This window comes from Corapipo altera, unplaced genomic scaffold (assembly GCF_003945725.1).
Source record: "Corapipo altera isolate COAL_440 unplaced genomic scaffold, ASM394572v1 22, whole genome shotgun sequence".
NCBI classification, from domain to species: Eukaryota; Metazoa; Chordata; class Aves; order Passeriformes; family Pipridae; genus Corapipo; species Corapipo altera.
In genome coordinates, this window is record NW_020884886.1 from 8,056,777 (window position 1) to 8,083,110 (window position 26,334).

Here is a 26,334-nt window from a genome sequence, read left to right on the forward strand (position 1 = left end):
CTGCTCATTTAGAACAGGTGGACAAGTCCCTGTTTGTGATAAGACAAGAGTGTAGCAGGTTTATATCTTTTTTGTGAATTTATTACACTTACTCTGAACAGCTTGACTAGGTTTTGTACTATAAGAACTCTCATAAAAATACGCTAATTAGAGAGACTTTAACTTGACTCTAGGTGACTCAAGCTAATTGCACTGGAGCCACACTCTGACAGAAGCCAAAGTACTGAGCAAATAATTCTTTAACAAGTGGTATATTTTGCCTACAACCTGAATCTGTAACAATGAAGGAATGTAAAGCCTATCATCATTAATGGTGCTCTAGGGTTCAGAGCACAAGATGGCCCTTTCTGTAATGAAAAATTAAACAAATGCAGGTTTGAGACTTCTGAGTAAATGCAATGAATTGTTTAATAGCTTTAGAATGGCAGTTCTTGTTACTTTTGTGATGTAATGCAGACTAAGGAGTCATCTGTCATTTAAAATCAATCTCATGAGGAATTATTTGATAGAACAATTAGATTTTAACAGTTTGGCAGGCTTTAGGGAAACATTGACAGCGATTCTTTATATTCACATATTTAGGAAACTGTCAACCAAATTTATCAATCAGAGCCTGAAAGTAAGAAGTGCAAGTAATGTATTCATTCAAAATACATCTTTTGTTTTGTTAGACATGGATGATATCACAGATTTCAACAGAATTCTTTTGCTGCTAAAGTTAGAAGCGACATTTAGTGGATTTAAGCACTCTGGAGGTGCAGTTATTGAGAGAGAAAAAAGGTACTTTGTCTAATAGACTCAAGGATTACTGTAGCAAAGGGAGACCATTAATGTTTCCTTATTTTAAAAGCAAACAAAAAAACCTCACAAAGCCTGGCAGATGTTGCTTATGATGAGAGATGTGTTGGCTATGTATTGCAGTTCTTCAGATTCAGGAGCTGTACTCAATCCCATCACTGAAATCTATTTTCTGGTTTTTTGACAGCTGTTTTTGCCATTTATTTTAAAAGCAGATGGGGAAAATGCAAAGAAGAGCTGTCAATTTTATTACCATGTATAATCAGCATCTGTGCAATACATCAGACTCATTGCACAGCTTACACTTTCTCTCTGTAGTAAAATTCTTTGGGGATTTCTTGGCGATCTTCTTGCAAGACTTTTTGTAAATTACAAGATACTGGAATTAAAAAGATAGATTAATTAGCTGCTAAAGCCACTATTGTATTACCCACATTTACTTAATTAAGATGTTATGTTCTAATTGCTTAATTATAAAATATACAACTAATTTGCTCCTTCATATTCAAATTCATGTTTTCTTACCAATATGTTTTGGTTTAGTTTATTATTACAAAATACTTGTTCTTGTCTCTGATCCGTTTACATGCATTTAGGTGCAGAACATCTCTGAAGTTTTTTTTACCATTCTTTACTGAGTGGGCTTAGTATCTTGTACCCCATCTGCATGATTTAAAGTAAAAATGATTCTGCAGAGAACAGAGTGTTCTTAATTCCCGGTCTACCCTCTTTTCTGGTGCAGCAGTCCTTCACAGAAATGACTTTTATAGTGGGAAAATAAGCTAGTCTAAAAGTGTCAGTATAAATAAGCATGTTGTCTGTCTCCGTAAGTGCGGAAGTAGTAATCAGTAATGGTGTGTTGCAGGCTTATAGTAGAGAACAGCATCCTCCTGGAAAGTGTCAAGTGATTTACATGTCACAGGGCTCTCAGGGGACCGTGTGGGAAGGATCTGTCTACTGGCTGGGGACCTACTTTGATTTGATTTGATTAGGTTGGAAGTCACAACTGCAGAAGCACCTTTGTTTCTTAGAATAGTAAATGGTTGTACATTACAGTGTCTGCAGTGATAACCGGAGGGGAAAGATTTCGAATGAGAAATGTTCACAGTACATTTCCTAGATAGGAGAGATTAGGGTATAGCCTTCAAAAAAGGTTTCAACCAGTTTGGCAGCATTAAAAGACAGTAAAACACTTATGTATCGATGCAAGACTTCTTTGAAGTGAAACACTAAAAGGAGCAGGAGACTTAATACTAAGAGCATTAATTAGTGTTTGTATGGTGATGGGCAGAGTACTTTTTGTACATGAGGCATTGCAAGCTTTGATGAAGTAGGTACTTAACTGTATTCCTCCATTATCTTATCTTATTAAATATGCTACTAAAATTGACTGTGACTTTTGAAAAAGAAACCACCAAGGCACTGTTTATGATACATAGATGTTCATTTATAAGAAAGAATGACTTCTGGGATGACTTTGAAAGGAGATGTTGTGCACAAGATTTAATACAAGTCTCATGGAAAAATAATGACACGAGCTTTTTGTTCTTTGGTGATATAATGGTACTTCTTGCCATGTCATTTGCAAGCACTTAATAGCTGACTTTTTTGGCAATAGATAACTGTAAACCATCCTATTCCAGAATTAAAAATGTTTCATTTAATATGAAGCATTAATATAAAGGAGTTTTTAATTACTATGGGTTTTATCAGTGGAATGCAAATTTCCTTTAGATATTAGTCTATCTGTACTTTGTGACCCTGGAATATATCTAATTAGATTTTCCCTGGAATAGTGGATGCAAATTTGCACTCTGTGAAATCCAGCTGATTCTATGAAGATAAAGCAGAAGATTAGAGGATAATAAAGCTTGAAAATGTGAATTTGATTTACTTTTTTTACAGACAAAGTGGGATATAAAAGATTTTTCTTCTGTATTTATATAATCTTATTTTCCCTTTCTTATGCTAATCTCATTTTCTAAAATGTGATGTGTTTCAGTGTGTAACTCACTTTGGTGTGAGTTAAAAAAAGTCATATTTAGATGATCCTACTATAACAAATCCTTTATCCAGAAGAGCTTGTAAATTTATCCCAGCACTGCATAGTCTGTCTATTAGACTATAAATTTCTTACTGAAAGGAAGTGTTAGGTAAAGTTGACATGAAGTTCATTTTCATATCCACCAATGAATTGGTAGTTTACTCTACTAGAACTGCTAGAAAATTAGCTTGCAGGACACTGTAGCAGGACTTCTTCAGGTTTTGGACTCATGTAATTTGTAGAGAAATTGGACAGCAGTAAATTAAATCTGCTATTCCATCTTCTCATAAAAGCCATCTACATGTATCCTGTAATGTACTTAGGTACTTCAGTTTATAGAATTAATATATATTTTTAATTAAGAGAGTAAACTGGAAAATACTTTGTGTCTTAATTTAATGCTAGACCTTGTATTACATGCCTTGTTGTATGTAATTAAGATAATTATATATTTAAAGATATGTGAATATAGACTGGAGCCCCTCCAGCACCAGGTTAGAAATCTCTACATCATGGACTGATAAGCAGAATTTATAAATGACACTTGTGATAGCCTCATGTGGGAGCATTGCTACTGCAATATCTCTCTTTCCCATATACCCAGAGGCATATTCCCCCAGTCTCCAGCAACCCAAATCCTTCTCTGTAATATGGCTTAATCCTTCCCTGTCCTTTTTACCACCCACTATGCCCTTTCCAGTCCTCTGGTTACACCCTGTGAGTTTTCCTGTGCAAGTCTTTGGCTGGTTTTCAGAGCTCCACATCTGATAAATATCTGGTCAGGCTATCCCTGGTAACCACCAGGCAGTTGATTGCTGCCAAATAGAGTGTGTAACAGGAATGGATGGATGGCAGTCATGCTCTTCAGGGCTGGGTTGATTTGGTTTCTCAACTCCTTCCAATTGCTAAAATGAGAAAGTTATCTGGAGATTTTACCTCTCTTTGATTTAGCCACCTGAATAGAAAACTTATCTAGATGATAGGCATGCATAATCTTTATTTCCTGGGAAAACTAAGCTAAAATTGTAGTGTAAGAACAGAAAATACTTGGGTTTGGCCTAACTTGTTAACTTCAGCAAGTTTTTACTTATTCTGATGTTTGCCTTCTGCATCTACCCAGGTTTACTGGAGACCAGCAACTTTACTGCTTTGTAGCCTGGTCAGCACTCCTGATCTGGTGCAAAATGTGTTTCAGGGGTCCAAAAGGCTCAGCCAAGGCAAAGGAAGAGTATGAAAGAGTATCGTGTTTATGGAAAAGTTATCAATCTTGTGCCATGGGATTCACTTCAGTGTTTAAATTATACCTGAAATCTATAGCAAGGTGGCAACGTTTTCCTAGTTAAGAAGCTTTTTTAAAAAAGGACCCTGTAAAACAACTCTGATGAAGTGAGATTTTCTGTGTGTAAGGAAGATTTTTCTGGAGCTTTGGGGTTTTTTTCTTGGCTTCTTTATAATCTATTTAACAGCAAATTCTGCTAAAGTAAAGCATGATTAGACTAAAGAGATTTTTAGTATTAAATATATATCTATCTGAACAAGACTTCATGAAAGCAGAAAAAAAATCTTCAGTTTTATATCATGGTCTCTTGAGAAACTTTACAAAAAGAAACAATTTTTGTTAGAATATTTTCTTGGAAAATTTACTCAAAGTATATGAACTTATTAGTTACACTGCACACACAGACTAGTATGTTTCTATCAGTACAAAAGTGAAATAGAAGACAGTTAATAGGACACAGGTAAAAAGAAAAAAATAGGCCAATTTTCCTCCATCTAGATTTAAAAACACTCTTTCACCTTACATTCTGAATCAATGTCCTTGTAATTTAAAATAGTGCAGTAAATTTAGAGATTTTTGATTCATTTTATTAAATAGATTTTTGACATTGTATGTACATAGATCATAGTATGAGTGCATGAAAGAGGGAAATAGAAAGCTTATTAGGTAAGCATGATATGTAGTTTGAATAATCCGGCCTTTTACCGTTGTACTTTTTAGTATAATAGTTTTTAACCTTATGTCTACATAACAGAAATTTCTGCACTGACAAAATCATGATACACTATAGTGTGTAAAGAAGTAGCTTCTATTTGAAATGTGCTTATTCCTGAATCTCTTTTGACTTACTGGCATGTGGTCCATAAGTTTGTATCAGCATAGATTTCCCATATGCAAAGCTCTGTGTGTTCAAAAACTTCTTGGAAAACTGTTTCCATCAGCAAACTCACACTTGCAGTATGGGAAGTTTCAGTCACAGTCGCTGTACATTCAAAGCAAGAGTGACCATTAACACTGACCCCAATTTTAGATTAAAATAATTGTTTAAAGAAGTTAGATTTGTGGCTGGGCAATCTTAGTAGTACATCTTAAAGAAAATGTTTTATATACTGTTATTTATACTGTAGGAATATTTGTCTCCCCTTTCCTATGGTTTGCATATTTCAGTTATCTCATTGAAGTCTTTAGACATTTATAAATAAAACTGACTATGAAAATTGCTATGTGTGCATAATACATTGGGAGTCAATTACCACCGAGTCAATTACCACCAAGTCAATTTTGACATTTTTAATTACAGTTCTATCTTAATTTATAGAAAAATCTTGTGTGCTCTGAAAATAAGTTTTCTTTAGATACAAAATCAAGATTGGGTGCTAATTTACATTACTCTCTATGGATTAAAAGGTTTGACTGATTTTTTTTTTTGTTATGAATGAACTATTATGCTGTTATTATACTGAAATATACTGAAAAAGAAAGCAAAAGTAGCCTTCTTTGTTGAAGTCTATCCCTTCTAGTTTCTTGTGACTTCAGATTCCTGTTTGGCTTGGATTTTGTATTTTTACATTACTGCTGTTCTGTTGCAGACGGTTAGAGCAAAATTCAATCAAGGTCATACCTCCTGGAGCTTTCTCCCCCTATAAAAAGCTTCGAAGAATGTACGTACCAAATAATTTAAGTTTTTATTTTCACATGTATGTATACATGCATATACATATATATAGCTATATAAAAAGATAAAAACCAGTTCAAATTGGTACAGGGGAAATACAGTCAATGTGTGAGCACTTAAGAAAGTTTGACTGCTAGAAAGTTAACTGATATGGTAGCCTGATTATTAAGAATATATTTGTCATATTAATAATAATTGGGTTTTTATCAAGTAATGAAATTGTTTAATATGGTTCTACATAGAAGCAATATACTACTGCAGTGAAAATTATATTGAAAAAATAAATAATGAGGAAAATTACATATTATTTTTGAGCTATAGTCCTGTGGCCATAGCAAGCAGACAATTCTTTATAAAATGTACTCAAACAACTAGCAAAAGCATTTTTTCAAGCATTTGAAAGGTCTGTTTTCAACCATGCATTTTGTTTCAGTGCACTGGCAATTTTAGTGGTTTTATATTAAAATTCTTTGGCAGTGTCTCATGTAAATATTTTAATTTCTCTCTCCCATCCATGCTTAATTCTAATTACATATTATCTTAACGTTTACTATTTTGAAAATAGCTTGAATTAATTGAGTCAAATTTCATTTTTTCAGTGACCTGAGCAATAACCAGATCTCTGAAGCAGCTCCAGATGCTTTCCAGGGCTTACGTTCACTCAATTCACTGTAGGTATCTCTTTGACCTGTAAACAGAAGGAAATTTCCCCTTATTCCTATAGTGAAAATATTTTAGCTTTTTGGCTCCCTGCAAAATTTTCCCATTAATTCAATCAATTCTGAAAGTTGTAAAAATCATTTCAGAATGTTAGTGATAGTTAAATATTGTCACAGCTTGACACTAGTTTATACATATATCATTTATAATGTGGCATAGAGCTGAACAAAACCAAACATGTCTTTAATTCCTCAGTTAGTTGTTCTTGCAAACAGCAAATCCACTTACCAAGGTCCCTTGGGAACACTATAAGCAGTGAGGTGCTGATTCTGCAGAGAGCCCTTTGGGCTCTACACCTTTTGGGAAAATGTGTGATCTTGCTGCCTCACAGGACCACGAGGATATTGCAAGTATCAAGTGGTTGCCATTAAAATCCTTTCAGGAAAATGGAAATTACTTTATTCTTAAAGTCAAAATCCCATAGCGTATGCCTTTCATAATGGTGGCTTTGTTTGCTTTATTTCCTGGTACAGAGTCCTCTATGGCAATAAAATTACAGAACTTCCAAAGGGCCTATTTGAAGGACTATTTTCTCTGCAGTTGCTGTGAGTATTTTTTTTAATATTTATTCTATTTTGGGATCATTCAAAAGGTAAACATGACAAGAGATTTATACCTGAAGAAGAACTAGCAGGAAATCGTATATGTAAGATCAAAGTATAGTAAAACCAAATTATGTTAAAACCAAAGGAGTCAAGACTGTTGTGGGCCAGCTTGCCATTTGCCCACAAATGTGATCATATCAGTTAATGTCTCAGCCTAAAATAATTAAAATTAAATTATTCTCTTGTGTGGAACTTGTAAGGATAAAACACATAAGATACGATACTGTCTTGCCTTGTAAAGAACAAATAGCATGTATAAAGATGTGTGGGAACCATAGAAGGAATATTTGTGTGTTTTATAAAGAGAAAGTAGGTAGTAGAAATGCTATATAATTGTATTTCTAGTTGTACCCATGAAGAACAGCATTACACCACAGTTTCATTGATGACTTAATGTTTTCTGACACTGTACAAGCTTTGACTCTGAACTCCAGCTGCTATTTCCTTTAGCACTTTGGAAGTTTCCATGTGTAATCTTATAAACGATCGCTCTTTAGATTTAATACTGGAATAAAGAATGTCATGGTGATGTGTTTATCAGATATTGTCAATAATTAGCAGAAGAGGCTGTGTGGTAGTTGTACTGTGTAAAAGAAATTTGTGCAATAGACTGTAAAACAACAGTGGTGTTTTTGGAAGAATTGTCCCAGGCAAACTAACTTGTCGAGTTAAAGAGTATGCTTAAAGAATTTAAAAATTCTTCCCACTTGTTTAGAATTATTTAATGCCCAGACTTCACAGTGCAGTGGTTGGCAAAATGTTTGTTATTAACAACAAATTGAAGATGGCAAAACAGAAAATAGATATTTAAAATATGCAAGTTCTAGCACCACCTAGAGGTTTGCATTTTGATTTATTTTAGTCACAAAGTAGTATAGTAGTGGGCAGGGGGGGTATGCTTTCCTGTTTTCCTTTAAGGATGTTTTAGTTATATATTTTTGATTTGGTTAAAAAAAGGGGGGGGGAGAGACTTTCCCAAACTGCTGTCTATTCTCTATTAAAAAAATGTCCATAGCTTACATTTCAGTCTAAGTAAATTTCTACATTGTGGCAAAACTTCTTTTCAGAGCATTAGGGTTCAAATCCACCATTTCTGGCTCAAAATGGAAAAAAGTCAAATATATTTGGTTATAAAAATGCATGTGGTTGAATGACTTTTTTTTTTCCTCTTCAAAAGGAGTTGTTTAGATTGGCTTGTTTATTTTATCATTAAAAGTCTGGGAGGTACAAGGAAGAAAAGGTTCCCTTTGAAGATGGAGAAGAAAAAGGATCCAAGACAGATTTGGACATATTCCATACCACCAGTTTTTACTACAACTCTGTTAATGCGGCAGCATGCTGATTAGTAACATATAATTAAAAGTGCCACTGCACATCTCTTCCAGCTCATGAACACAGTGTTCAGTTCCTTTTTTGTTTGTTTATTTGTTTGGCAAAAGGAACTAGTTTTCCTTGCACATACTTGATTTTTTAGGCTTGTTTCTTTGCACAAATACCACACACACACATTCTTCCAGTACATACAAGAAATGTGATTTTAGCTGAATAAATATACACATTTCAACTCCAAGGTGCAAATATATAGGAATACATATCAGTTAAATAAGACATTTCAATTCACTGAAGTACCTTATGTCATTGTCAATTATTATTTTTTACTACGTCTCCCATTCTGGTTACAAAGGTGCAGAAAGACTTATCTGTGAAAAATGCTGAAGCTGTGACACGAAGCGAGTTCTTTCAATTTTATAATTGTCTTCCATTAAACAGATTATTGAATGCCAACAAGATCAATTGCCTGCGAGTTGATGCATTTCAAGATCTGCACAATTTGAATCTGCTTTCTTTGTATGACAACAAGCTTCAGACCATTGCAAAAGGCACCTTCTCACCCCTACGTGCGATTCAGACCTTGTATGTATGCTCTTGTTTATGGTTGTCTTTAGTATGACTTCATATAAAGTGCAGTAAAAGCATTGGATACTACTGGGACCAAAGGGAAATAATGAGTGAAATTATTGGTTTTTTCTTCATGAAAGGCATTTGGCTCAGAACCCATTTATCTGTGACTGCCATCTGAAGTGGCTGGCGGATTATCTTCATACAAACCCCATTGAGACCAGTGGTGCCCGTTGCACCAGCCCCCGCCGTCTGGCAAACAAAAGGATCGGCCAGATCAAAAGCAAGAAATTCCGCTGCTCAGGTAATTTTCTTAGTTCAGCTGCTATTTTTCCTTTATTGGCAAAAAAAAAAAAAAGGTGGTTGTATATGTTCCAATGAAGCCAGCTGGCTCTCTATGGAATTATTAAACATTGCAGGATCTTTTTTAGTTCTTTGACTGAAGGGAGGGAAATCATAGAAGTCATAGACTATTGGATCACGGAACATTACTGTACTTAACACATTCGGCACTATTCCTGAGTAGCATTAAACCTAACAAAATAAATGCAATATTTAAAACTTCAGAATTAAATGCTAAAGTTATTTACTACAAGTATCACCAACATAAATCATTTTGTAAAATTTCCACAAGCCTCTGGAATATGCGAAAGATCTAAAAATTCCTAAGCTAACTATGGAAACATGACATATTAATTTTATACAGGGAGCTTGCCTCATACTGAAATTTACTATTTTCTTTTTCTAATCTTATTCCATTTCCTACTTACATTTATTTAAATCCTAACTTTTGTCATATGGTATCCAGCTGTTCCAGGTGCATTTCACATTCTACAGTTTATTCAATCTCAAGTGCAAATACCAGATGAAAACTGTTTGTTATCCATGTTCCGGATACATTTATGACTATTCGCACTTTGTTGTTTATCAGTTCTCATTGTGAATACACCTTTTTTCACTTAATTATCTGTAGTTAACTGCAGTCCATACTTAACCTAATAAAACTCATTCTTTGCTTGCTGACATTCAGGTGCATCTTCTATTTTTTTTTTTCTCTTTATTTAGCTAAAGAACAGTATTTCATTCCAGGTAGGTTTGGCTCTGCAGGAAGATTGACTAACTGCAGATATTCTCTCCCTTCCCCCCTAAAAGCAAAGTTTGTTATAGCTTTTAGGAAACTGATGCATGTGTATTAACATTAGTCAATACCTGTAGCTACACATAGTTTTCCTTTGTAGAATACTAGTAGTTCTGTTTTCTGAATATAAGAGCTTAGCATGCAGCTCCATTTACCTTTTTTGTCTCACAAATTTGCACACAACCTACCAAAATTATACCTATACTTGAAGTATTTAGAAGATTGCACCTGCTGGTTCATATTTTAATTGATACCTTTACTTACCTTGTACCTTGCCTTTCTGCTGCTACTGTTTTTAAAATGTAGCTCCTGAGCTGCTTTTAAACACAGGAAACCATGCTGCCATCAAAGAGCTAGCACAACTTTAAAAAAACAAACATTTTACAAATTAACATTTTCTTGCCTTGCTTTCATGCTTTACACTGGCTGCAGCTACTGCTTGCTCACCTCCTCGTGTTTAGGAAATCATAGTGGAATGCTTGGAAAAGAAAGCTGATATTCTTAATTAGATGCATTCTGTGGTCACATGCACAGAGTGAGTCAGAAATGCTTTCCATTAAAGAAAATATGACTTTAGTGTTGGGATGAAACAGTAATTTACACACTGCTTTAAGCTACAATAAGTCTATGATATTTTTACCAAAGATTTACTGATGTTGGCCCTAGCTCTTTGAAATATGTATCTTTCTTTATTTTACCTTGCTTGTCAGTGTGTGCACTGATTTCTTAATAGAAAAAAAAATCACTTATGTTATATTCATAAAAGATTATAAATGATTGACAAAATAAACAAGGGAATAACACATCTATTGATGAATTACAGGATGTGATTTTCAATCAGAGTTTTCTACCGTAGTTTAAGATCTAGAAAGATATATACAATAATTGATTTTGACACCAGTGCACTTGTTCTTTCAAGTACTACAGGTATACGGTTATTCTGCAGTCGTTGCCTCTTTAGCTGGTATGTTTAACAAATGCTGTGTGATGTATCACTTAAATTTGCAGCAATCATGTGAAGTTCTTCATGCCCTTATACTAATAGGTTGGTTTGAATATGAAGAAAAGACAAAATGAAATATAAAATAAGGCAGCAATTTGTCAGCACTGGCAACCGCGAAAATGTGTTTTAAAGCAGCATAAAACAGGGGGATTCAATTTCTCAAACCTGTAGTACCACTCAGTTCTTTAATGAGTAGAACAGCTGTATTCCTGCCACAGAGTGACTTCTACTCAACCTTGGCAGCACAACTTTTGTCTGTGCATTAGAAGTGTTTTCTTGCCAGCAAATGTCTTCACATCCTGTTTATATTATGACCACACATGCCATTCAGGTTTGTTTATGTACCCTTTAAGATATGCTATTCCTGGAGAAAAAAAAAAAGGAAGAAAAAGAATTAAATTAATCAAAAAGTGCTTCTTGAAATACAGCTTTTGTGCTTTCTCTTTCAGTCAGGTTATCAGGAAGATGCTGCCTAAATGTATTTTAGTTTTTGAAGGCCTTATCCCTGAATATTTTAGTTGTTTGCTTCAAACTGCTAATAGTCATGGACTCTGGGGGCAGGAAGAAAAAAATCATATTTTATAGCCTTGCTTACTGGGTATTTCAAAGTGCTAGAAACACTATACTTAAATAAATAGTATCAAATAATCTTAGCATTTCTTAAAAAACTTAAATATTTTATTTTTTTTTTAATATTTCATTGAGAGATCCTGCTTTGCAGACACTGTGAAGTCTTAGTAGAACTTTGTTATAGTCATTTGGAAGAATAAAAGTTATAGAAGTATTAAATCGTTTGTTTGAAAAAATACCATTTATCTGCTAGCTCATAGAAATACTCTATGTTAGTTTTATCATGTGTATTGGTACGAGAGTTACAAGTGCTAGAAATAATATGTGATGGCTGTTGGTGGGGTTTTTCCTCCCCTGAGTAATCTGTCTCTCCTATGTTTGGTTTAGTAAGGATTTAAGTGGCATAGCATGTATATATGTTAAAGGAGCAGCTTTTAAAGAATGCATTCAAAATACTGAAGAATAATTCATGGGAGGCATCATCATCATCCTCCTATATAAAATCTGTAATAAACCCCAATCTTATCTTCATTTTTAAATGCCACTAAAATGAATTATTTTTTCTCTCTGCTGAAGACCATACCCCTTAGTATCTTCTTCTAGTCAAACTAAAGTTGAATAGAGAACATGAGAGCTTAGTTCATGTTTTTGTCTTAATTGGGATTACTCTGTCTTTCTTTCCTTCTTGGCTATCTTTACTTTTGCAGGAGTTCACCATTTTGGCTGTAAGTAAAGTTCAGTGTCTGAGCTAAATCACAGTGTACCTCCCAGCCCTGATGCACCTTCTACTAGTCTCAGTCTTTTCACCTTTGTCCAAGAAGAACCCACAGGTCCTTTCAGCTTCTCTTTGTTTTCTTTGTCACCCACCCTCAGTTCCTTACTGGATGTTTTTTCCTGATGTGTTTAGGATGTTTTCTTTGAGTGACTCTGGGAAATGGTGGAGGAAACTTTCAATGTGGTCCTTTTTTTTTTTTTTGGTATTTTTTTTTGTATTTTTATTTAATCTGTGACAGTGATACTGTTACTGTGGCACTGGACATTCAGTATTAAGAATGCCATGTCATGTAAGCAAGTATTAAACTTCAAATGCTTCTATAACTTATACCTACTCCTTCCTCTTTTCCCTTCCTCTTATCCTTGGCCTAATGGATGCAGTTTTGATAACGTAGCGAGATTTTCTGTTGTGCTTGATCTAACCATGTGGTTGTGAGGTATGAGTAAAACATGGTTCTGTCAAGCACCATGGAACGTCACGCAGCTTTCTACAGCATGGCAAGCTGCTGAGGCTTAAGTCAGGATCACACATTTTTTAAATTAAAGCTGAAAACAGGGCTTTCAATCTTTTGTGTTGAGTTGATGTGGAGTATCGGGACTATTAAAAAAAAATCACAGAGGTTAATGAAGTCCAGTCAACAATACAAATTTGTAACCAGAGAAAGAGAAAAGGTGGCATTCAGGATCTATTTATTCTTGATACAGAGAAAGAAAATAAATTCTAAAAGAATCACTGGCATTTGTGTGATTAGCTATAAACAAGGCTAGATTGGCTGACAACATAATCAGCAGAAAGTACAGCTGTGAAAAGCTCAAGTTATTGTTATCCCATTACGTGAAGTTGGTCTCAGTTTCTTTTTCCGGCATATCTAAAGTCCCTATATTTAACCCTCTCTTGAAGCCCTTGTGTCTGTTCAGTATCACAAAGTTCATGCATTTCCCAAGTTGCCCACCGTTATCTGCATTGCAGAAATCTTTTCAACCTTCTCACAAGCAGTAAATCATATACTTTATTGACTTAATATCTGTGTTTTGACTTGAATTTTCTACAGGCACTGAGGATTACAGATCCAAATTAAGTGGAGACTGCTTTGCAGATTTGGCTTGCCCTGAGAAATGTCGCTGTGAAGGGACCACAGTGGACTGCTCCAATCAGAAACTCAACAAAATTCCTGATCACATCCCCCAGTACACAGCAGAGTTGTAAGTTGAACCCATAAAAAAGCATTGTTTATTATAGAAAAACTAACTAAAATTTTCAAATATAAAACCACAGTTTTACTTTTTTGAACGGCAAAATAACCTCTGTGGTGCCCTTCTGAGGACTAAATATTCATAAAAATTATTTATGCATCAGTTCAGTACCATGTAGCCTTAAAAACCCATGATAAATAAATAAACTATTCTATGTTTCTAGTTCTTCAAGGATCTGAGCTACCCACTTCAGGTTTTTTGAGGTAGTAGCGTTTATTTTGCTTTTAACTTTAACTCCAAGAGAAAGTAGGACATCCAGTAACCAAAGGAGTCAGTCTTAAAAAGAGCTACCTGGATGTTTCAGAAGACAGAGCTGATTCTTCGTATGCAAAATACACATTACATGTGTCAGGCAAGAGGCCAGAGAAAGATAAAGCAGACAAACAGAACAGTGTTGGTTTAAGAAGATGAGATAATAGTATAATGAACAGAATGGGCAGAAATCACAACTTATTACTTGCTTAATAAGTGCCATATGGGAATGATTTGTAGGCATTACAACTGAAGTGTAATCCTTCAAGGAAGGAGCGAAAGATAAAATTAAAACAACTTTACAAGGTTTTCCCATGTACAAAGCGTAGTATGAAAGGGAATGCAGAGATGCTTGAAGGATCAGCGGAAAGGTAGATGAAAAGTGGCTGTCATTGCAGAGCAAAGGGGGAAGGAAATAGCTGTTTTTCCTAGGAGATTCAGTTTAAAGAACAAGGCAGAATGTTGAGGGACAAGAGGGGGACTTTGATTTAATGTAGTAAAACAGAGACAGAGATGTGGAGACAGGAGTACTGTGATCAAGTTGTAACCCACAGGGGTGAGATGAGCAACAGTATGACACACCTCTTAAAAGACAATCAGTATACAAGTGGCATCAAAGCAACAGTACAGCAGTGAAGGTAGGAAATAGTGAGACTATTGTTAAGTATTTTGAATATCTTGACAGGAAAAGGAATGTAAAACAAATATTTTTGAAACAGATGGAGCTTTTTGTCTGTCTCTGAGCTGAAGAAGGAATTGAACTTCAGGGTTGCTTTCTGTGCTGGTTTTGGCTGGGGTAGAGTTAATTTTCTTCACAGCAGATAGTATGGGTTTATGTTTTGGATTTGTGCTGAACACAGGGTGAATAATCTAGAGATGGGTTTTTTTATTGCTGAGCAGGGCTTACACAGAGCCAAGGCCTTTACTGCTTTTTGTACTTTTGTGCTGGCAAGGAAGTTGGGGGTTGCATGTGAGGCTGCGAGGAGGCACAGCCAGGACAGGTGACCCAAACTGGCCAGAGGGATATTCCAGACCATATGACATCATGCTCAGTATATAAAAGGGGTGGGGGGGTGACGTTTGCAGTGATGGAGTCTGTCTTGCATGTTATGTGTGACGGGACCCTGTTCTCCTGGGGAAGGTTGAACACCCACCTGCCAGTGGGAAGAAATGAATTAATTTCTTTTTTGCTTTGTTTGTGTGTAAGGCTTTTTTTTTCCCTATTAAACTGCATTTATCTCAACCCACAAGTTTTCTCATTTTCACTCATCTGGTTGTCTCCCCAGTCCTCCTGGTGGGGGAGTGAGTGGCTGTGTGGTGCCTGGTGTCTGGCAAGAGATAAACCATGACATGTTCTTACTAAAAATCTGAGAATTACAATCAGAAGAGAAAATTGATACAGTCTTGGGTGAAGGGAGATCGACTCCAGTGGAGAAATACGTTTTACGTTATCCTATATTTTAAGATAAAATTAATTTAAGAGTAAAAGCTGATGGATTAGGTAACGGGTTAACATATAGGATGAGATCATAAAGTAGTGGTTCTATAAATGATAGTCACTGAACGAAGAGATGAGAAATGGAGTTGTTGAAGTGGCAAGCATGCATTGTCTTGATTTTTAGGAGCAATCATGTTTAATTCTCTCTTTTCTGACGAAATAATAATCTTAATTTAACATTTTAATTGTTGTTTTTCGTATTCATTTATTTACGTGTGGAAGATAAACTGTCAAGTGTTTTCTTTCTATAATTATGATTCCTACCTATTAAATTTAGAAGGAACAATTAAATAATCAAGCGTCATCTTCTGTGTATCCTAAACACTCAAATTTCAGTCAACAATTTTTTTTTTGACTAAAGTATAATTCATGTTTGGTTGCAGCACTTTTTCCGAAAATACTCATTGTTGTTTGAAGGTGTTAGTGGATTTAAAAATCCACCATTTCCCTGAGACTTTACAGGAGTTAATTATCTCCTTTCACTTCTGTTAAAATCTTTTAAAATGGGAACTTTTACTTCGAGATAGAGTCTGCTTCCCTTCAGTTTTCATCATTGCTTTCTTTATATTTTTTACCATTAAAAAGACCTTTTCTGTATGTAGCACTTTATCCAAGTAAGATGGTGTTAAATGTAACAAAGTCATTTTTCAGCCTTCTACTCGATAGGCTGCACAAATTGTTCTTCAAGTCATTTGATGTAATAAAAATTTCAATAGCACTACAAATATTCTAGAGAGGGTAGAGAAATTATTTCTTTATTTTTTTACTTCTGCTAAAATCCATTTGCTCTAGCCAAATACACTCTTTTGGTATTTGCCTCACTGATACAAAAGTTACAGCTCTTTTTCTTTTTTCCTCCTGTTATTCCTGGTCTTTGAGGCACTGCCTTTGATGTTCCTCTTGCAACTTTCCAGTCCAGTTCTAGGACCACTCTGTGATGTTCAGTTCACAATATTTACTGGCATGTACATGAGAACAGCAGCTAGTTAGTCTTTCTTTTCTTTTAGGTATCACATTTGAGATAAAGATACTTGTTAGAGTCAGATTACGTTGTTGCTTCTGTAACAGTGATGAGGAAAGCTAGATTAGTTTCTACAGAGTGGTGTTTAGAGCTGAGTCCCAGCTCGAAAATAAAAATCAAAAGTGAGGAAAAAGGTATGCATTGTGTATATTACAACAGTAGTGATAGCACCAAAAAAACCCTCAGTATTTCTTCAAGTTAGTTGCTTTTTTAAAAAATCTAAAAATAATAATATAATTCAAGGCATGTATTAATTGTAAAAGTGAAAAAAATTATAAATAAGCCAGTTGCTGTTCTCTCTTCATATTTTGTCACTTGCTCGCAGTCTTCCAGAAAAACAGTGAAAGATCTGTCTAATCTGCTAATGAAATATTTGATATAAAGTACAAGTCTGTAATTGTACCCCAGAAATAAAATCTTTTTCAGGTAGCATTCTAATGTATAGGAAAATTCTGGAAGTGTTGATAAACCACTCAAACAAGAGTCCTCAGGAAGAATGCTAAATAAAAATAATTTCAATCTCATATGTTGAATTTTTATAATGATTTTACAATAGCTGATAACCAAACATGACAGTTTTGAAAAGCATGAATATCACTGCAATATATAGCCTTCCAGGAGGATAACCTATTCTATGAAAACATGCGAGTATCTTAGCCATTGTGTTACTAAAACAGGAAAAAGCATCAAATAAACCAAACAGAATATGTAGGTATCATTGTCAAATGCTTCTTTGTTTGCTTTTTTGGTTTGAGGATGGTTTTTCAGTACTTTTCTTTGAATAAACCAGATAATAGTAATTTTAAGATCACTTTCATGATCCAGTGATTGACAGGTAACAACTATAGGTATTGTCTTTAGTGGTGAAGAGCACTAGGCTAAAAAAATACTGATATTAAAATCCATAAGAGATATCTCATCCCATCTGTTAATTTTCCAGTTATCTTTAATAATTTTGTTTCCATTAAGTGTGGACTAATTTAAATAAAATAAATTAAATTGAAATAGAATAAAAATTAAAAATCTACCTATGACATTATGTAGGATTATTTAGCCCTGGAAATAAAAGACTGAGGAATAACCAATAAGGAGTTCAAGATAAACAGCTATAGTGATGTTGTTGTATATGTTAAAGGTGAAGGAGTGCTTTTGGGAACTACTGCAAATTTCGATTTGGGATATACTTATAGCAATGTAGTATGTAAATTATACAAAATAATTATTTTACTCTACATAACATTACTCTACACGTCAGCTGGAATACCGTGTCAAGGGCTTCACTTTTCAAGATTAATCACTTAGAAAAAAATTGAAGGAGAATCATCTAAAAAAGACGACTTCTGAGAAAAAAACTAAAAAAGTTTAATGCATTTATATGAAAGAAACTTGAGAGAGAGACAAAGTAAATTGCTTTTAATATGTTTTCAGTGAGGTCAGAGATGTTTGCAGTAGAGCAAGTAAGTATTAATAGAATCAATAAATGTTTTCATTAACAAGTCATTCTGCTAGATGATATAGCACTTGAAAATTATGTGAAAATGTCAGCATTTATAAAATTTTGCTTCTGTTGTTCATGGATGGGGAAAAAAAGGCTATTTACAGTGGAGAAGTAAGTTTGTTGATTGACAGTATGCAAGAATTACTTTGTATGCTCCCACTAAAAATCACAATAAGTCATTCAGCTGATTTTCGGAGGTGGTAACATCTTTGGAAATTCATGTTCCTTGTAGTTTGGTGTGCTACACAAACATTTTGTGTATATCCAAAAAACTGTCTTCTCTCGATTTGGTTCCACGTTGAAACTATTGTATAGATTTACAACCTTAATTTCCCTTCTGGCTATCACTGAGAATGAACAGGAGGGAAGGATGATCAAACAGCTTTTCTTTATTTTCTAGGTGTTTTTTAATCTTGCCTTGCAATAAGGCAATTCTGAAAAGCATTCTGGGTTTAGAATTATGCTGAATTTCATTTCACAGTGATCTTGTCAGTCACATCTCTTTCTTCCTATTTAAGATCTTAAAATTAAAGCTGGACAGACTCCTTTCCTTAATAAGATGGCTCCATTAAAATATAAAGGACCTAAGACTCATAATTTCCGTTTTCTTTTCAAGAGAGGAAATAGGGAGTACTGGGTCAATGGAGATATTTTTTGAAATTTATATAGTCCCCTAACCTAACAGCTGCTGAAGTATACCATGCTGGAACAGCCTTGTTACCTCTGTAGGAAAGATAAATATCCAGCTAGTATTTGTTACTCGTTGTATACCTTCCTGTAGTGTTAAAAATCAGCATTTAATGCTTCCTTAAGCAATGTATGTGTGCAGCCGTAGTGGCATGTAGATAAACCATGGTAAGAGAAGTGTTTTTTAAATTCTTGAAGACCTGTGCTGTGTGTTTCATTCCCTATTCAGAAGAAGCATTGAGTAATTATTTCATTCTTGTAAACAGTGTTCTATGAGTACCTCCAGATGTCTGGCAGACCCCACCTGATATCCTTTAAAGAACAGAAAACTAATCTTCAGTGGTTTACATGTACTTCTAAAAGATTTTTATTTATAAGTTGCCATGGAACCCTTCCTTAGTTACATTTTCGTTTGCAAAATTAAAAACATCATCTTATATTTCTCTGCAGTTTTAGTTGTATAATATTTTGTGATCAGGCTATTAAAAGGTCTTACGTATGCCTAAGTCTAACTAATGAGAAAGTTCATTCACGGGAATGAGAATATTCATTCACAGGAATTATCAGAATTAGAAATGTCAGTATATAAGAAATTGTTCTTCATCTACCAGTTAAACACCAGCTATTCAGTGAAACTAGTCTGAAAAGTTCAGCTAATGTAGAACATTCTTTACCCATGCCTGAATAATTGTTTCTGAAATTGATGTAATTTCTTTTAGGCGACTAAATAACAATGAATTTTCAGTCCTGGAAGCTACTGGAATCTTTAAGAAACTTCCTCAGCTCCGTAAAATGTAAGTGCAACTTCAGTGACCTTGTCTATTCAGACAATATGTTAGCTCCTTGCTGTGTCTCTCCACCTTTCTTAGTTTTTATCTACAAAAGATTCAGTATATTCTAATTGAAAATCAAGAATGGGTTTAAATTAATCGCTGAGGTAGGTCAGAGTTGGCAGCTCTATGGGACTAGGCACTGCCAGCAACAACTTCTCATGGTGTATGGCTCCGGCACCTTCACAGCAGTGTCCAGCCAGCTGGTCTGTTATGCAGCCACAGCAGGGAGCTTGCAGTATAAGCTGCTTAAAAAAGATTCCAGTAATCTTTTGTAACTTCCTGTATTACTCCCTAACCAGACAGTTTTGCCTCTTTCAGCACATTAAAGCCATGCCTTTGATTCTGTGCTTCATTAAACTGTCATTAGGTGAGAGGGATATCAAAATTAAAATGACTAAGAAAAAATGGTTTGATAGCTCATCATTGTAAGTCCATGTTAACAGTTAATGTTCTAAGAGGAGTTTATTATCTTACCAGTTGCAGTTGTTACTAAAAATAAATCTATGAAAAACTTTCTTTAGCTTATGTAAAAGACATATTTGAGAGTAGATGATTTAGATAGACTTAGTGACTCTGTGCTCAATCTTTTCAGGATTAAATCCAAACATAAATAGTAAGTGAAGAAAAATGCAAGTAAAAATAGATAAGTTTAGTGATGACTGCTTTGTAGTAACCAAGTGACTGCCATTTGTAAAAGACCAGTCTAAATTACTAGTGACCAAAATCTCAAGGGGAGCAATAGTATTACTTAAACTATTGTTAAACTTATACAGATCCTTACTGTCAGCTGTCATGATCACAATTAGTTCAATACTTATTACTGATTTTTTAGATTAAAAGTTTAAAAAAAAACCCAACAATGTGAAACCAAAAAATGAACTTGCTTTTGACCTCTCCACTTGAGTCCACCTTGCCACTTTGGATTGGGCTGAGATACTTAAAGAAAAAAGAATATAGGAATGTCTGGCACAACAACGTTCTTGTTCTATACAGCTTTCCTTCATTCTCTAGGAATCTCAGATTGGCACATTTTACAGCTGTAGTGTACTTTTGAAATATCAAGTATCAATATGAAGAATTAGTGGACAATGGAAGGGCTACAGATGGCATTTATCTGGATTTCTGTAAAGCCTTTGACATGGTCCCCCACAGCATCCTTCTCTCTAAATTGGAGGGAGATGAATTGGATGATGGACTATTAGATGGATGAGAAATTGTTTGGGCTATGGCTTCCAGAGGATAGTGGTCAATGGCTTAGTGGACACGGACATCAATGACTAATCATGTCCCTCAGGGTCCATACGGGGATCAGTGCTTTTTAGTGTCTTCATCAATGACATAGACAAGGGGATTGAGTGCACCCTGAGCATGTTTTCAGATGACACCAAGTTGAGTGGTGCAGTTAACACACCTGAAGGATGGGATGCCATCCAGAGGGACCTGGACAAGGTCAAGAAATGAGTCCCTGGGAATCTCATGAGGTTTAACAAGACCAAGTGGAAGGTGCTGCACCTGGGTCAAGGCACCTCCCAGTATCAGTACAGGCTGGGGGATGAACAAATCAAAAGGGATATTGGTTGATCAGAAGCTCGACATGAGCCAGCAATGTGCACTTGCAGTCCAGAAAGCCAGTCATATCCTGAGCTACATCAAAGCAGTGTGGCCATTAGGTCAAGGGATGTGATTCTGCCCCTCTACCTCACTTTGGTGAAACCTCGTGTGGCGTACTGCATCCAGCTGTAGGGTCCCCAGCACAGGTAGGGCATGAACCTGTTGCAACAAGTCCAGAAAAGGGCCACCAAGATGATTAGGGAGGATAGAGAACCTCTCCTATGAGGAAGGGCTGACAGAATTAGGTTTGTTCAGCCCAGAGAAGAGAAGGCTGCAGGGTGACCTAATTGTGACGTTGCAGTACCTGAAGGGAGCTTACAACAAAGATGGAGAGGGACTTTTTACAAGGGCATATAGTGATAGGAGAAGGGAGAATGGGTTTAAACTCAAAGACAGTATGTTTAGATTAGATATCAGAAAGAAATTCTTTACTCTGAGGGTGATGAGGCACTGGCAAAGGTTGCTCAGAGAAGTTGTGGATGCCCCATCCCTGGAAGTGTTGAGGACAAGGTTGGATGGGGCCCTGAGCAACCTGATCTGGTGAAAGATGGCCCTGCAGAGGAGTTGGAACTAAATGATATTTAAGGTCCCTTCCCCAAACTGTTCTATGATTGTATGATCCTATGAAATTAATAAAAAACTTGATGTGTCATACATACACATGCATACATATACACATTTATACATATACGAGCTCTTCGTATTTAAGAATACTTTTTAAGTTGAGGAGGTGTTCAAGACAAAAGAAAAGGAAGAGTATTAATCGATCTCGGTGTAGCTGTCTGCTGGAACTCCCAAGGGCTTTGAAATCTGGTTATTTAAGGAAGGACAAAATTCACAAAATTGAAAAAATGTTAATGAAAGGTTCACTATTTCAATAGTACTGCTCTGTAACTTCCTAATATAGTTACCAGTTGTCACAACATTCTTTCATTCAGAGATTAATACAGTGAATACTTAAGCGTCACTGGAAAGCAGTGAGATACCGATGCTACAGAGACACCAATATGAGTGAATTCTATATTTTTGTGGGTCTCATATTTCTTCTGGATGTTCAAAAGGACTTTCTGCACGACGACATTGATAAATTGAGGCCTAAATGTTTCACTGATTTGACAGTTCATCACTACTAAAGCATGTGTATGCACTGCAACATAGATTAGCTATGCAACATTAATCCTTAAAATATCTGTGTGAAGTGGGTGAAGTAATATCCATATTACACCAGGAGCAAAAAAGATTTTAGGAAACTAAGGGCTTGACATGGATAAGGCAGCTGAGATAAGAAATAATGTGTTTCTTGCTTCCAGTCTTCTGCAGCACCTTACAGAAGACTGAACAGCTCCACTGTGAAACTAAATGAAAGCAATGATTGTGGATGTTATCTACTTAGACTTTAGTAAAGCTTTTGACACCATTTCCCACAGCATTCTCCTGGATAAACGGGCTGCTTATGGCTTGGATGGACTTATACTCTGCTGGGTAAAAAACCAGCTGGATGGCCAGGCCCAGAGAGTGGTGGTGAATGGAGTTAAATCCAGTTGGCAGAGAGTCACAAGTGGTGTTCTCCAGGGCTCAGTATTGGGGCCAGTCCTGTTTAATATCTTTATCGATTATCTGGACAAAGAGATTAAATGCACTCTCTGCAAGTTTGCAGACAACACCAAGCTGGGCAGGAGTGTTGATCTGCTGGAGGGCAGGAAGGTTCTGCAGGGGATCTGGACAGGCTGCATTGATGGGCAGAGGCCAATGGTATAGGCTCAACAAGTCCTCGTGCTGGGTCCTGCACTTTGGTCACAACATTCCCATGCATTGCTACAGGCTTGGGGATGAGTGGCTGGAAAATGGTCCATCAGAAAAGGACCTGGAGGCACTGGTCAACATCCAGGTGAACAGGAGCTGGCATGTGCCCGGGTGGTTAAGAAGGCCAATGCCATCCTGGCCTATATCAGAAATAATGTAGCCAGCAGGTCTATTGAAGTGATTGGCCCTCTGTACTTGGCACTGGTGAGGGCACATCTTGAGTATTGTGTTCTGTTTTGGGCCCCTCTCTACAAACGATACATTGAGGTGCTGGAGTGAGTCCAGAGAAGGGCAACAACACTGTTGAAGGGTGTGGAGTCCAAGTCCGATGAGGAGCAGCTTAGGAAATTGGGGTTCTTTAGCCTGGAGAAAAGGAGGCGAGTCTTGGGGGGGACCTTATCGCTCTCTACAACTACTTGAAAGGAGGTTGTAGTGAGATGGGAGTTGGCCTCTTCTCCCAAGACAAGTGACAGGATGAGAGGAAATGATGTCAAATTGCATCAGGGAAGGTTACATTGGATATTAGGAAAAATTTCTCCATGGAAAGGGCTGTCAAGCATTAGAACAGGCCACACAGGAAAGTGGTGGAGTCACCATCCCTGGAGGGATTTAAAAGACTTAGGGACATGTTTTTGGGAGGGGCTTTGCAGTGTTGGGTTAAATGCTTGGACTTTATGATATTAAAAGTCCTATCCAACCTAACTGATTCTGTGATTCTGTGATTGTATCCTTCATCACAGGCAAGGTGTACAATAAATTTCAGCTAGGCTAGAAAGAGTAGCCAGCACTAAAGATTAAGCTACAACTCCTTGTTTTCCATGTCTTAGATAAAGGCACCCATTCATTCTGACAGGCAAATGAATTTTTGTTTTAACAAATACTATCTTTCTTGGTTTGGATGATTAAAATGCTGTTCTAGAAATTGCATCAAAACATGTTTGATTTTCTTCCCAGCACAATTAATTCAAATAAAGTCTTTACCTTCACTTCCTTTTTACATTGTCTCTGAGTGTTTTTAAGAGCTTTTGAAAAATCACTGGTGTATTATAACTGTTTAGTGTGTGGATATCTACTTCTGTAATATATGTAAATTGTTATTCTCATTTTGTTTTGTTTGTTTCATGTGACATGAAAAATATTTAAGAAAATACGTGGTGTTGAGTATGTATGCTTTTGTATATGTATAGTACAGATACTGCCCATTTGGGATGTAATTTCCATATTTCAACTGAAATAGTAAACACTAAATATTTTGGCAGTATTTTAGGTCATTTTCCCACATTTTTATCCACTTTACATGCAGATTGCAGATAAATGAACTATCTTGCTTATAAACAATCCTTTCTGACTAATGTCATAAATTATTACCATTTCATGTACTGTTTACATTCGCACATTTCATTTGCATATGTTGCTGTTTATACTGATTTCTTACATTTGTCTAGTGAGATAAAATAAAGAAACCAGAGAGGTTAGCTGTACTGTATTCATACGGTATCATTTTGTTATTTATTCATCTAAAAATGCTACAAAGACTGGAGACCTGAAAAAATATACAGCTACTGACAAGATTCAAAATTATGAAAAAATGTTCTTGAGTGGCAACAGCATGGACTGGGTAATTGCCATTATTTAAAAACATCTTCCAAAGATTGCTTTAAAAATCTTTACTTCTTTAATTAGAAGAGCATTGGATTTTGCTTTCATTGGTTTGAATTTGAATGATATATTTGTTGCTTTTATTCAATAACTTGGTTATTGCATCAAGGTTTGATGCAATTTGATCATCCTGGAGGTCTTTTTCAACCTTAGTGATTCTATGATTCTAACTCAGTGTCTTGAAATTTCACCCAGTCTACAGCATTTAACAGTTAATGTAGGGTATTTATAAAAGAAAACATGTTCTTCTCTGTTTCTGTTAATGTGTAATAGAAACCTGAGCAATAACAAGATTACAGATATCGAAGAAGGGGCATTTGATGGAGCCTCTGGTGTGAATGAACTATTACTCACCAGCAACCGCTTGGAAAGTGTTCGACACAAAATGTTCAAAGGACTAGAAAGTCTCAAAACACTGTAAGTGTAATTATTTGGGTGTTTTTATTCTTACTTTCTTCCAGGTATTTTTGAAAGTAATATTCTATATGTCCTAAAAAAATTGATTTTGGAGAATTAAGTATGGATTATTTAAGCATATCTTAGTTTTTATTCCTATTATACAAGAAGTTATATATTATATTAATTTGTTGATTATTAATTATGGGTATAATAAGTCTTCTAAAATGATGAGGCAGTTGAGAATGGGTAAACATCCAACTTCAGAAGTGGAAATGGGAATAATCATCTGCATCAAAGTAACAGAATTTTGCACAGAAATTACACATTCTACATAATGGAGTCTGATTCAAATCAGCTCAACCATTACTGGGGATTTAGCTAGAGGAAAAAATTGTTTGGGTGGATATTGAAATGTGGGAAATTATTCTCTCCTAAGTAATTTTTATGTCATTTCAACAGTGAAGGGAAGATTAAAAGTGCTATAGCTTGAACTCATTTCATTCTTTCCATGAGGCAGTTCAGTTCTTTCCACTCAAAAAAAATAGATGTTTATACAATCTACAGCTTCTTGGCCTTTTTCAGAGATCCTGTCCTTCTGATCTGCAGAGCAGAACCAAAATTAAATGGTCTTTGGGGCTTCAGCTATCCATAGGCGTTAGGTGTTTTTAATAAATCAGGTCTACAATTTCTAACCTTGCAGTAAAAGCTGCTAAAATTATTTAAAGCAGCTAATCTTAGGCAAGAGCATGGGGAAAAATTATTCTTTCTTGATGGACAGAGACGAGAACAACAAACTTCAAAGCTCATAAGTTTTACAGAAATGAGAGATTTTAGAATAGGTATTTCTTACTTAGTATTCTGAAATTTGTATTAAACCTTAGAATCATGCTTAGGAGGAGTCAGGTTAGCCTGATTTCATTTAAATTAAATCCTTCAGAATGCAGTAGAAGTAGTTTCTAGAATTTTCCTAAGAAAAGTGAGGTCAAAGGGGCCTCAGGAGGAGGTCATCTGGTACAAGCTTCTGGTCTATATACATAGCAGTTCTGGAGTCATTAGCCTTGGAAACGTGAAGATGGGGCTCTTGCGTATGTCTGATTCTGGTATTGAAAATAAAAATGCTTAGGGGAAACTGGAACAGGTTACCAAAGGGCATTGTGGAGTCTCCTCTGGAGATACTTAAAAGCCATCTGGACACAGTCTTGAGTAACATGCTCTAGGGGATCCTACTTGAGCAGAGAGGTTTGACCAGATGACCTCTGGTGGTCCTTTCCAACCTTACCCATTCTGTGATTCTGTGAAGCACCCCTTGCCTCT

The 26,334-nt window shown here is 35.7% G+C and overlaps 1 protein-coding gene across 11 annotated transcripts in view; it reads left to right on the forward strand.

Moving 5' to 3' along the window:
• The window catches only part of SLIT2 (slit guidance ligand 2), a 265,788-nt gene that overhangs the window by 182,840 nt on the left and 56,614 nt on the right, over nt 1-26,334 (forward strand). For 7 of the 11 annotated variants that reach the window (XM_027642798.1, XM_027642801.1, XM_027642793.1 and 4 more), the window contains 9 exons: nt 5,711-5,782; nt 6,396-6,467; nt 6,990-7,061; nt 8,892-9,035; nt 9,161-9,324; nt 10,086-10,109; nt 13,558-13,708; nt 19,435-19,509; nt 24,895-25,038. In XM_027642798.1, the coding sequence (XP_027498599.1) occupies nt 5,711-5,782; nt 6,396-6,467; nt 6,990-7,061; nt 8,892-9,035; nt 9,161-9,324; nt 10,086-10,109; nt 13,558-13,708; nt 19,435-19,509; nt 24,895-25,038 (918 nt within the window). The remainder of the gene's footprint in view (nt 1-5,710; nt 5,783-6,395; nt 6,468-6,989; nt 7,062-8,891; nt 9,036-9,160; nt 9,325-10,085; nt 10,110-13,557; nt 13,709-19,434; nt 19,510-24,894; nt 25,039-26,334) is intronic. The other 4 variants (XM_027642795.1, XM_027642799.1, XM_027642797.1 and 1 more) reach the window with 1 other exon arrangement.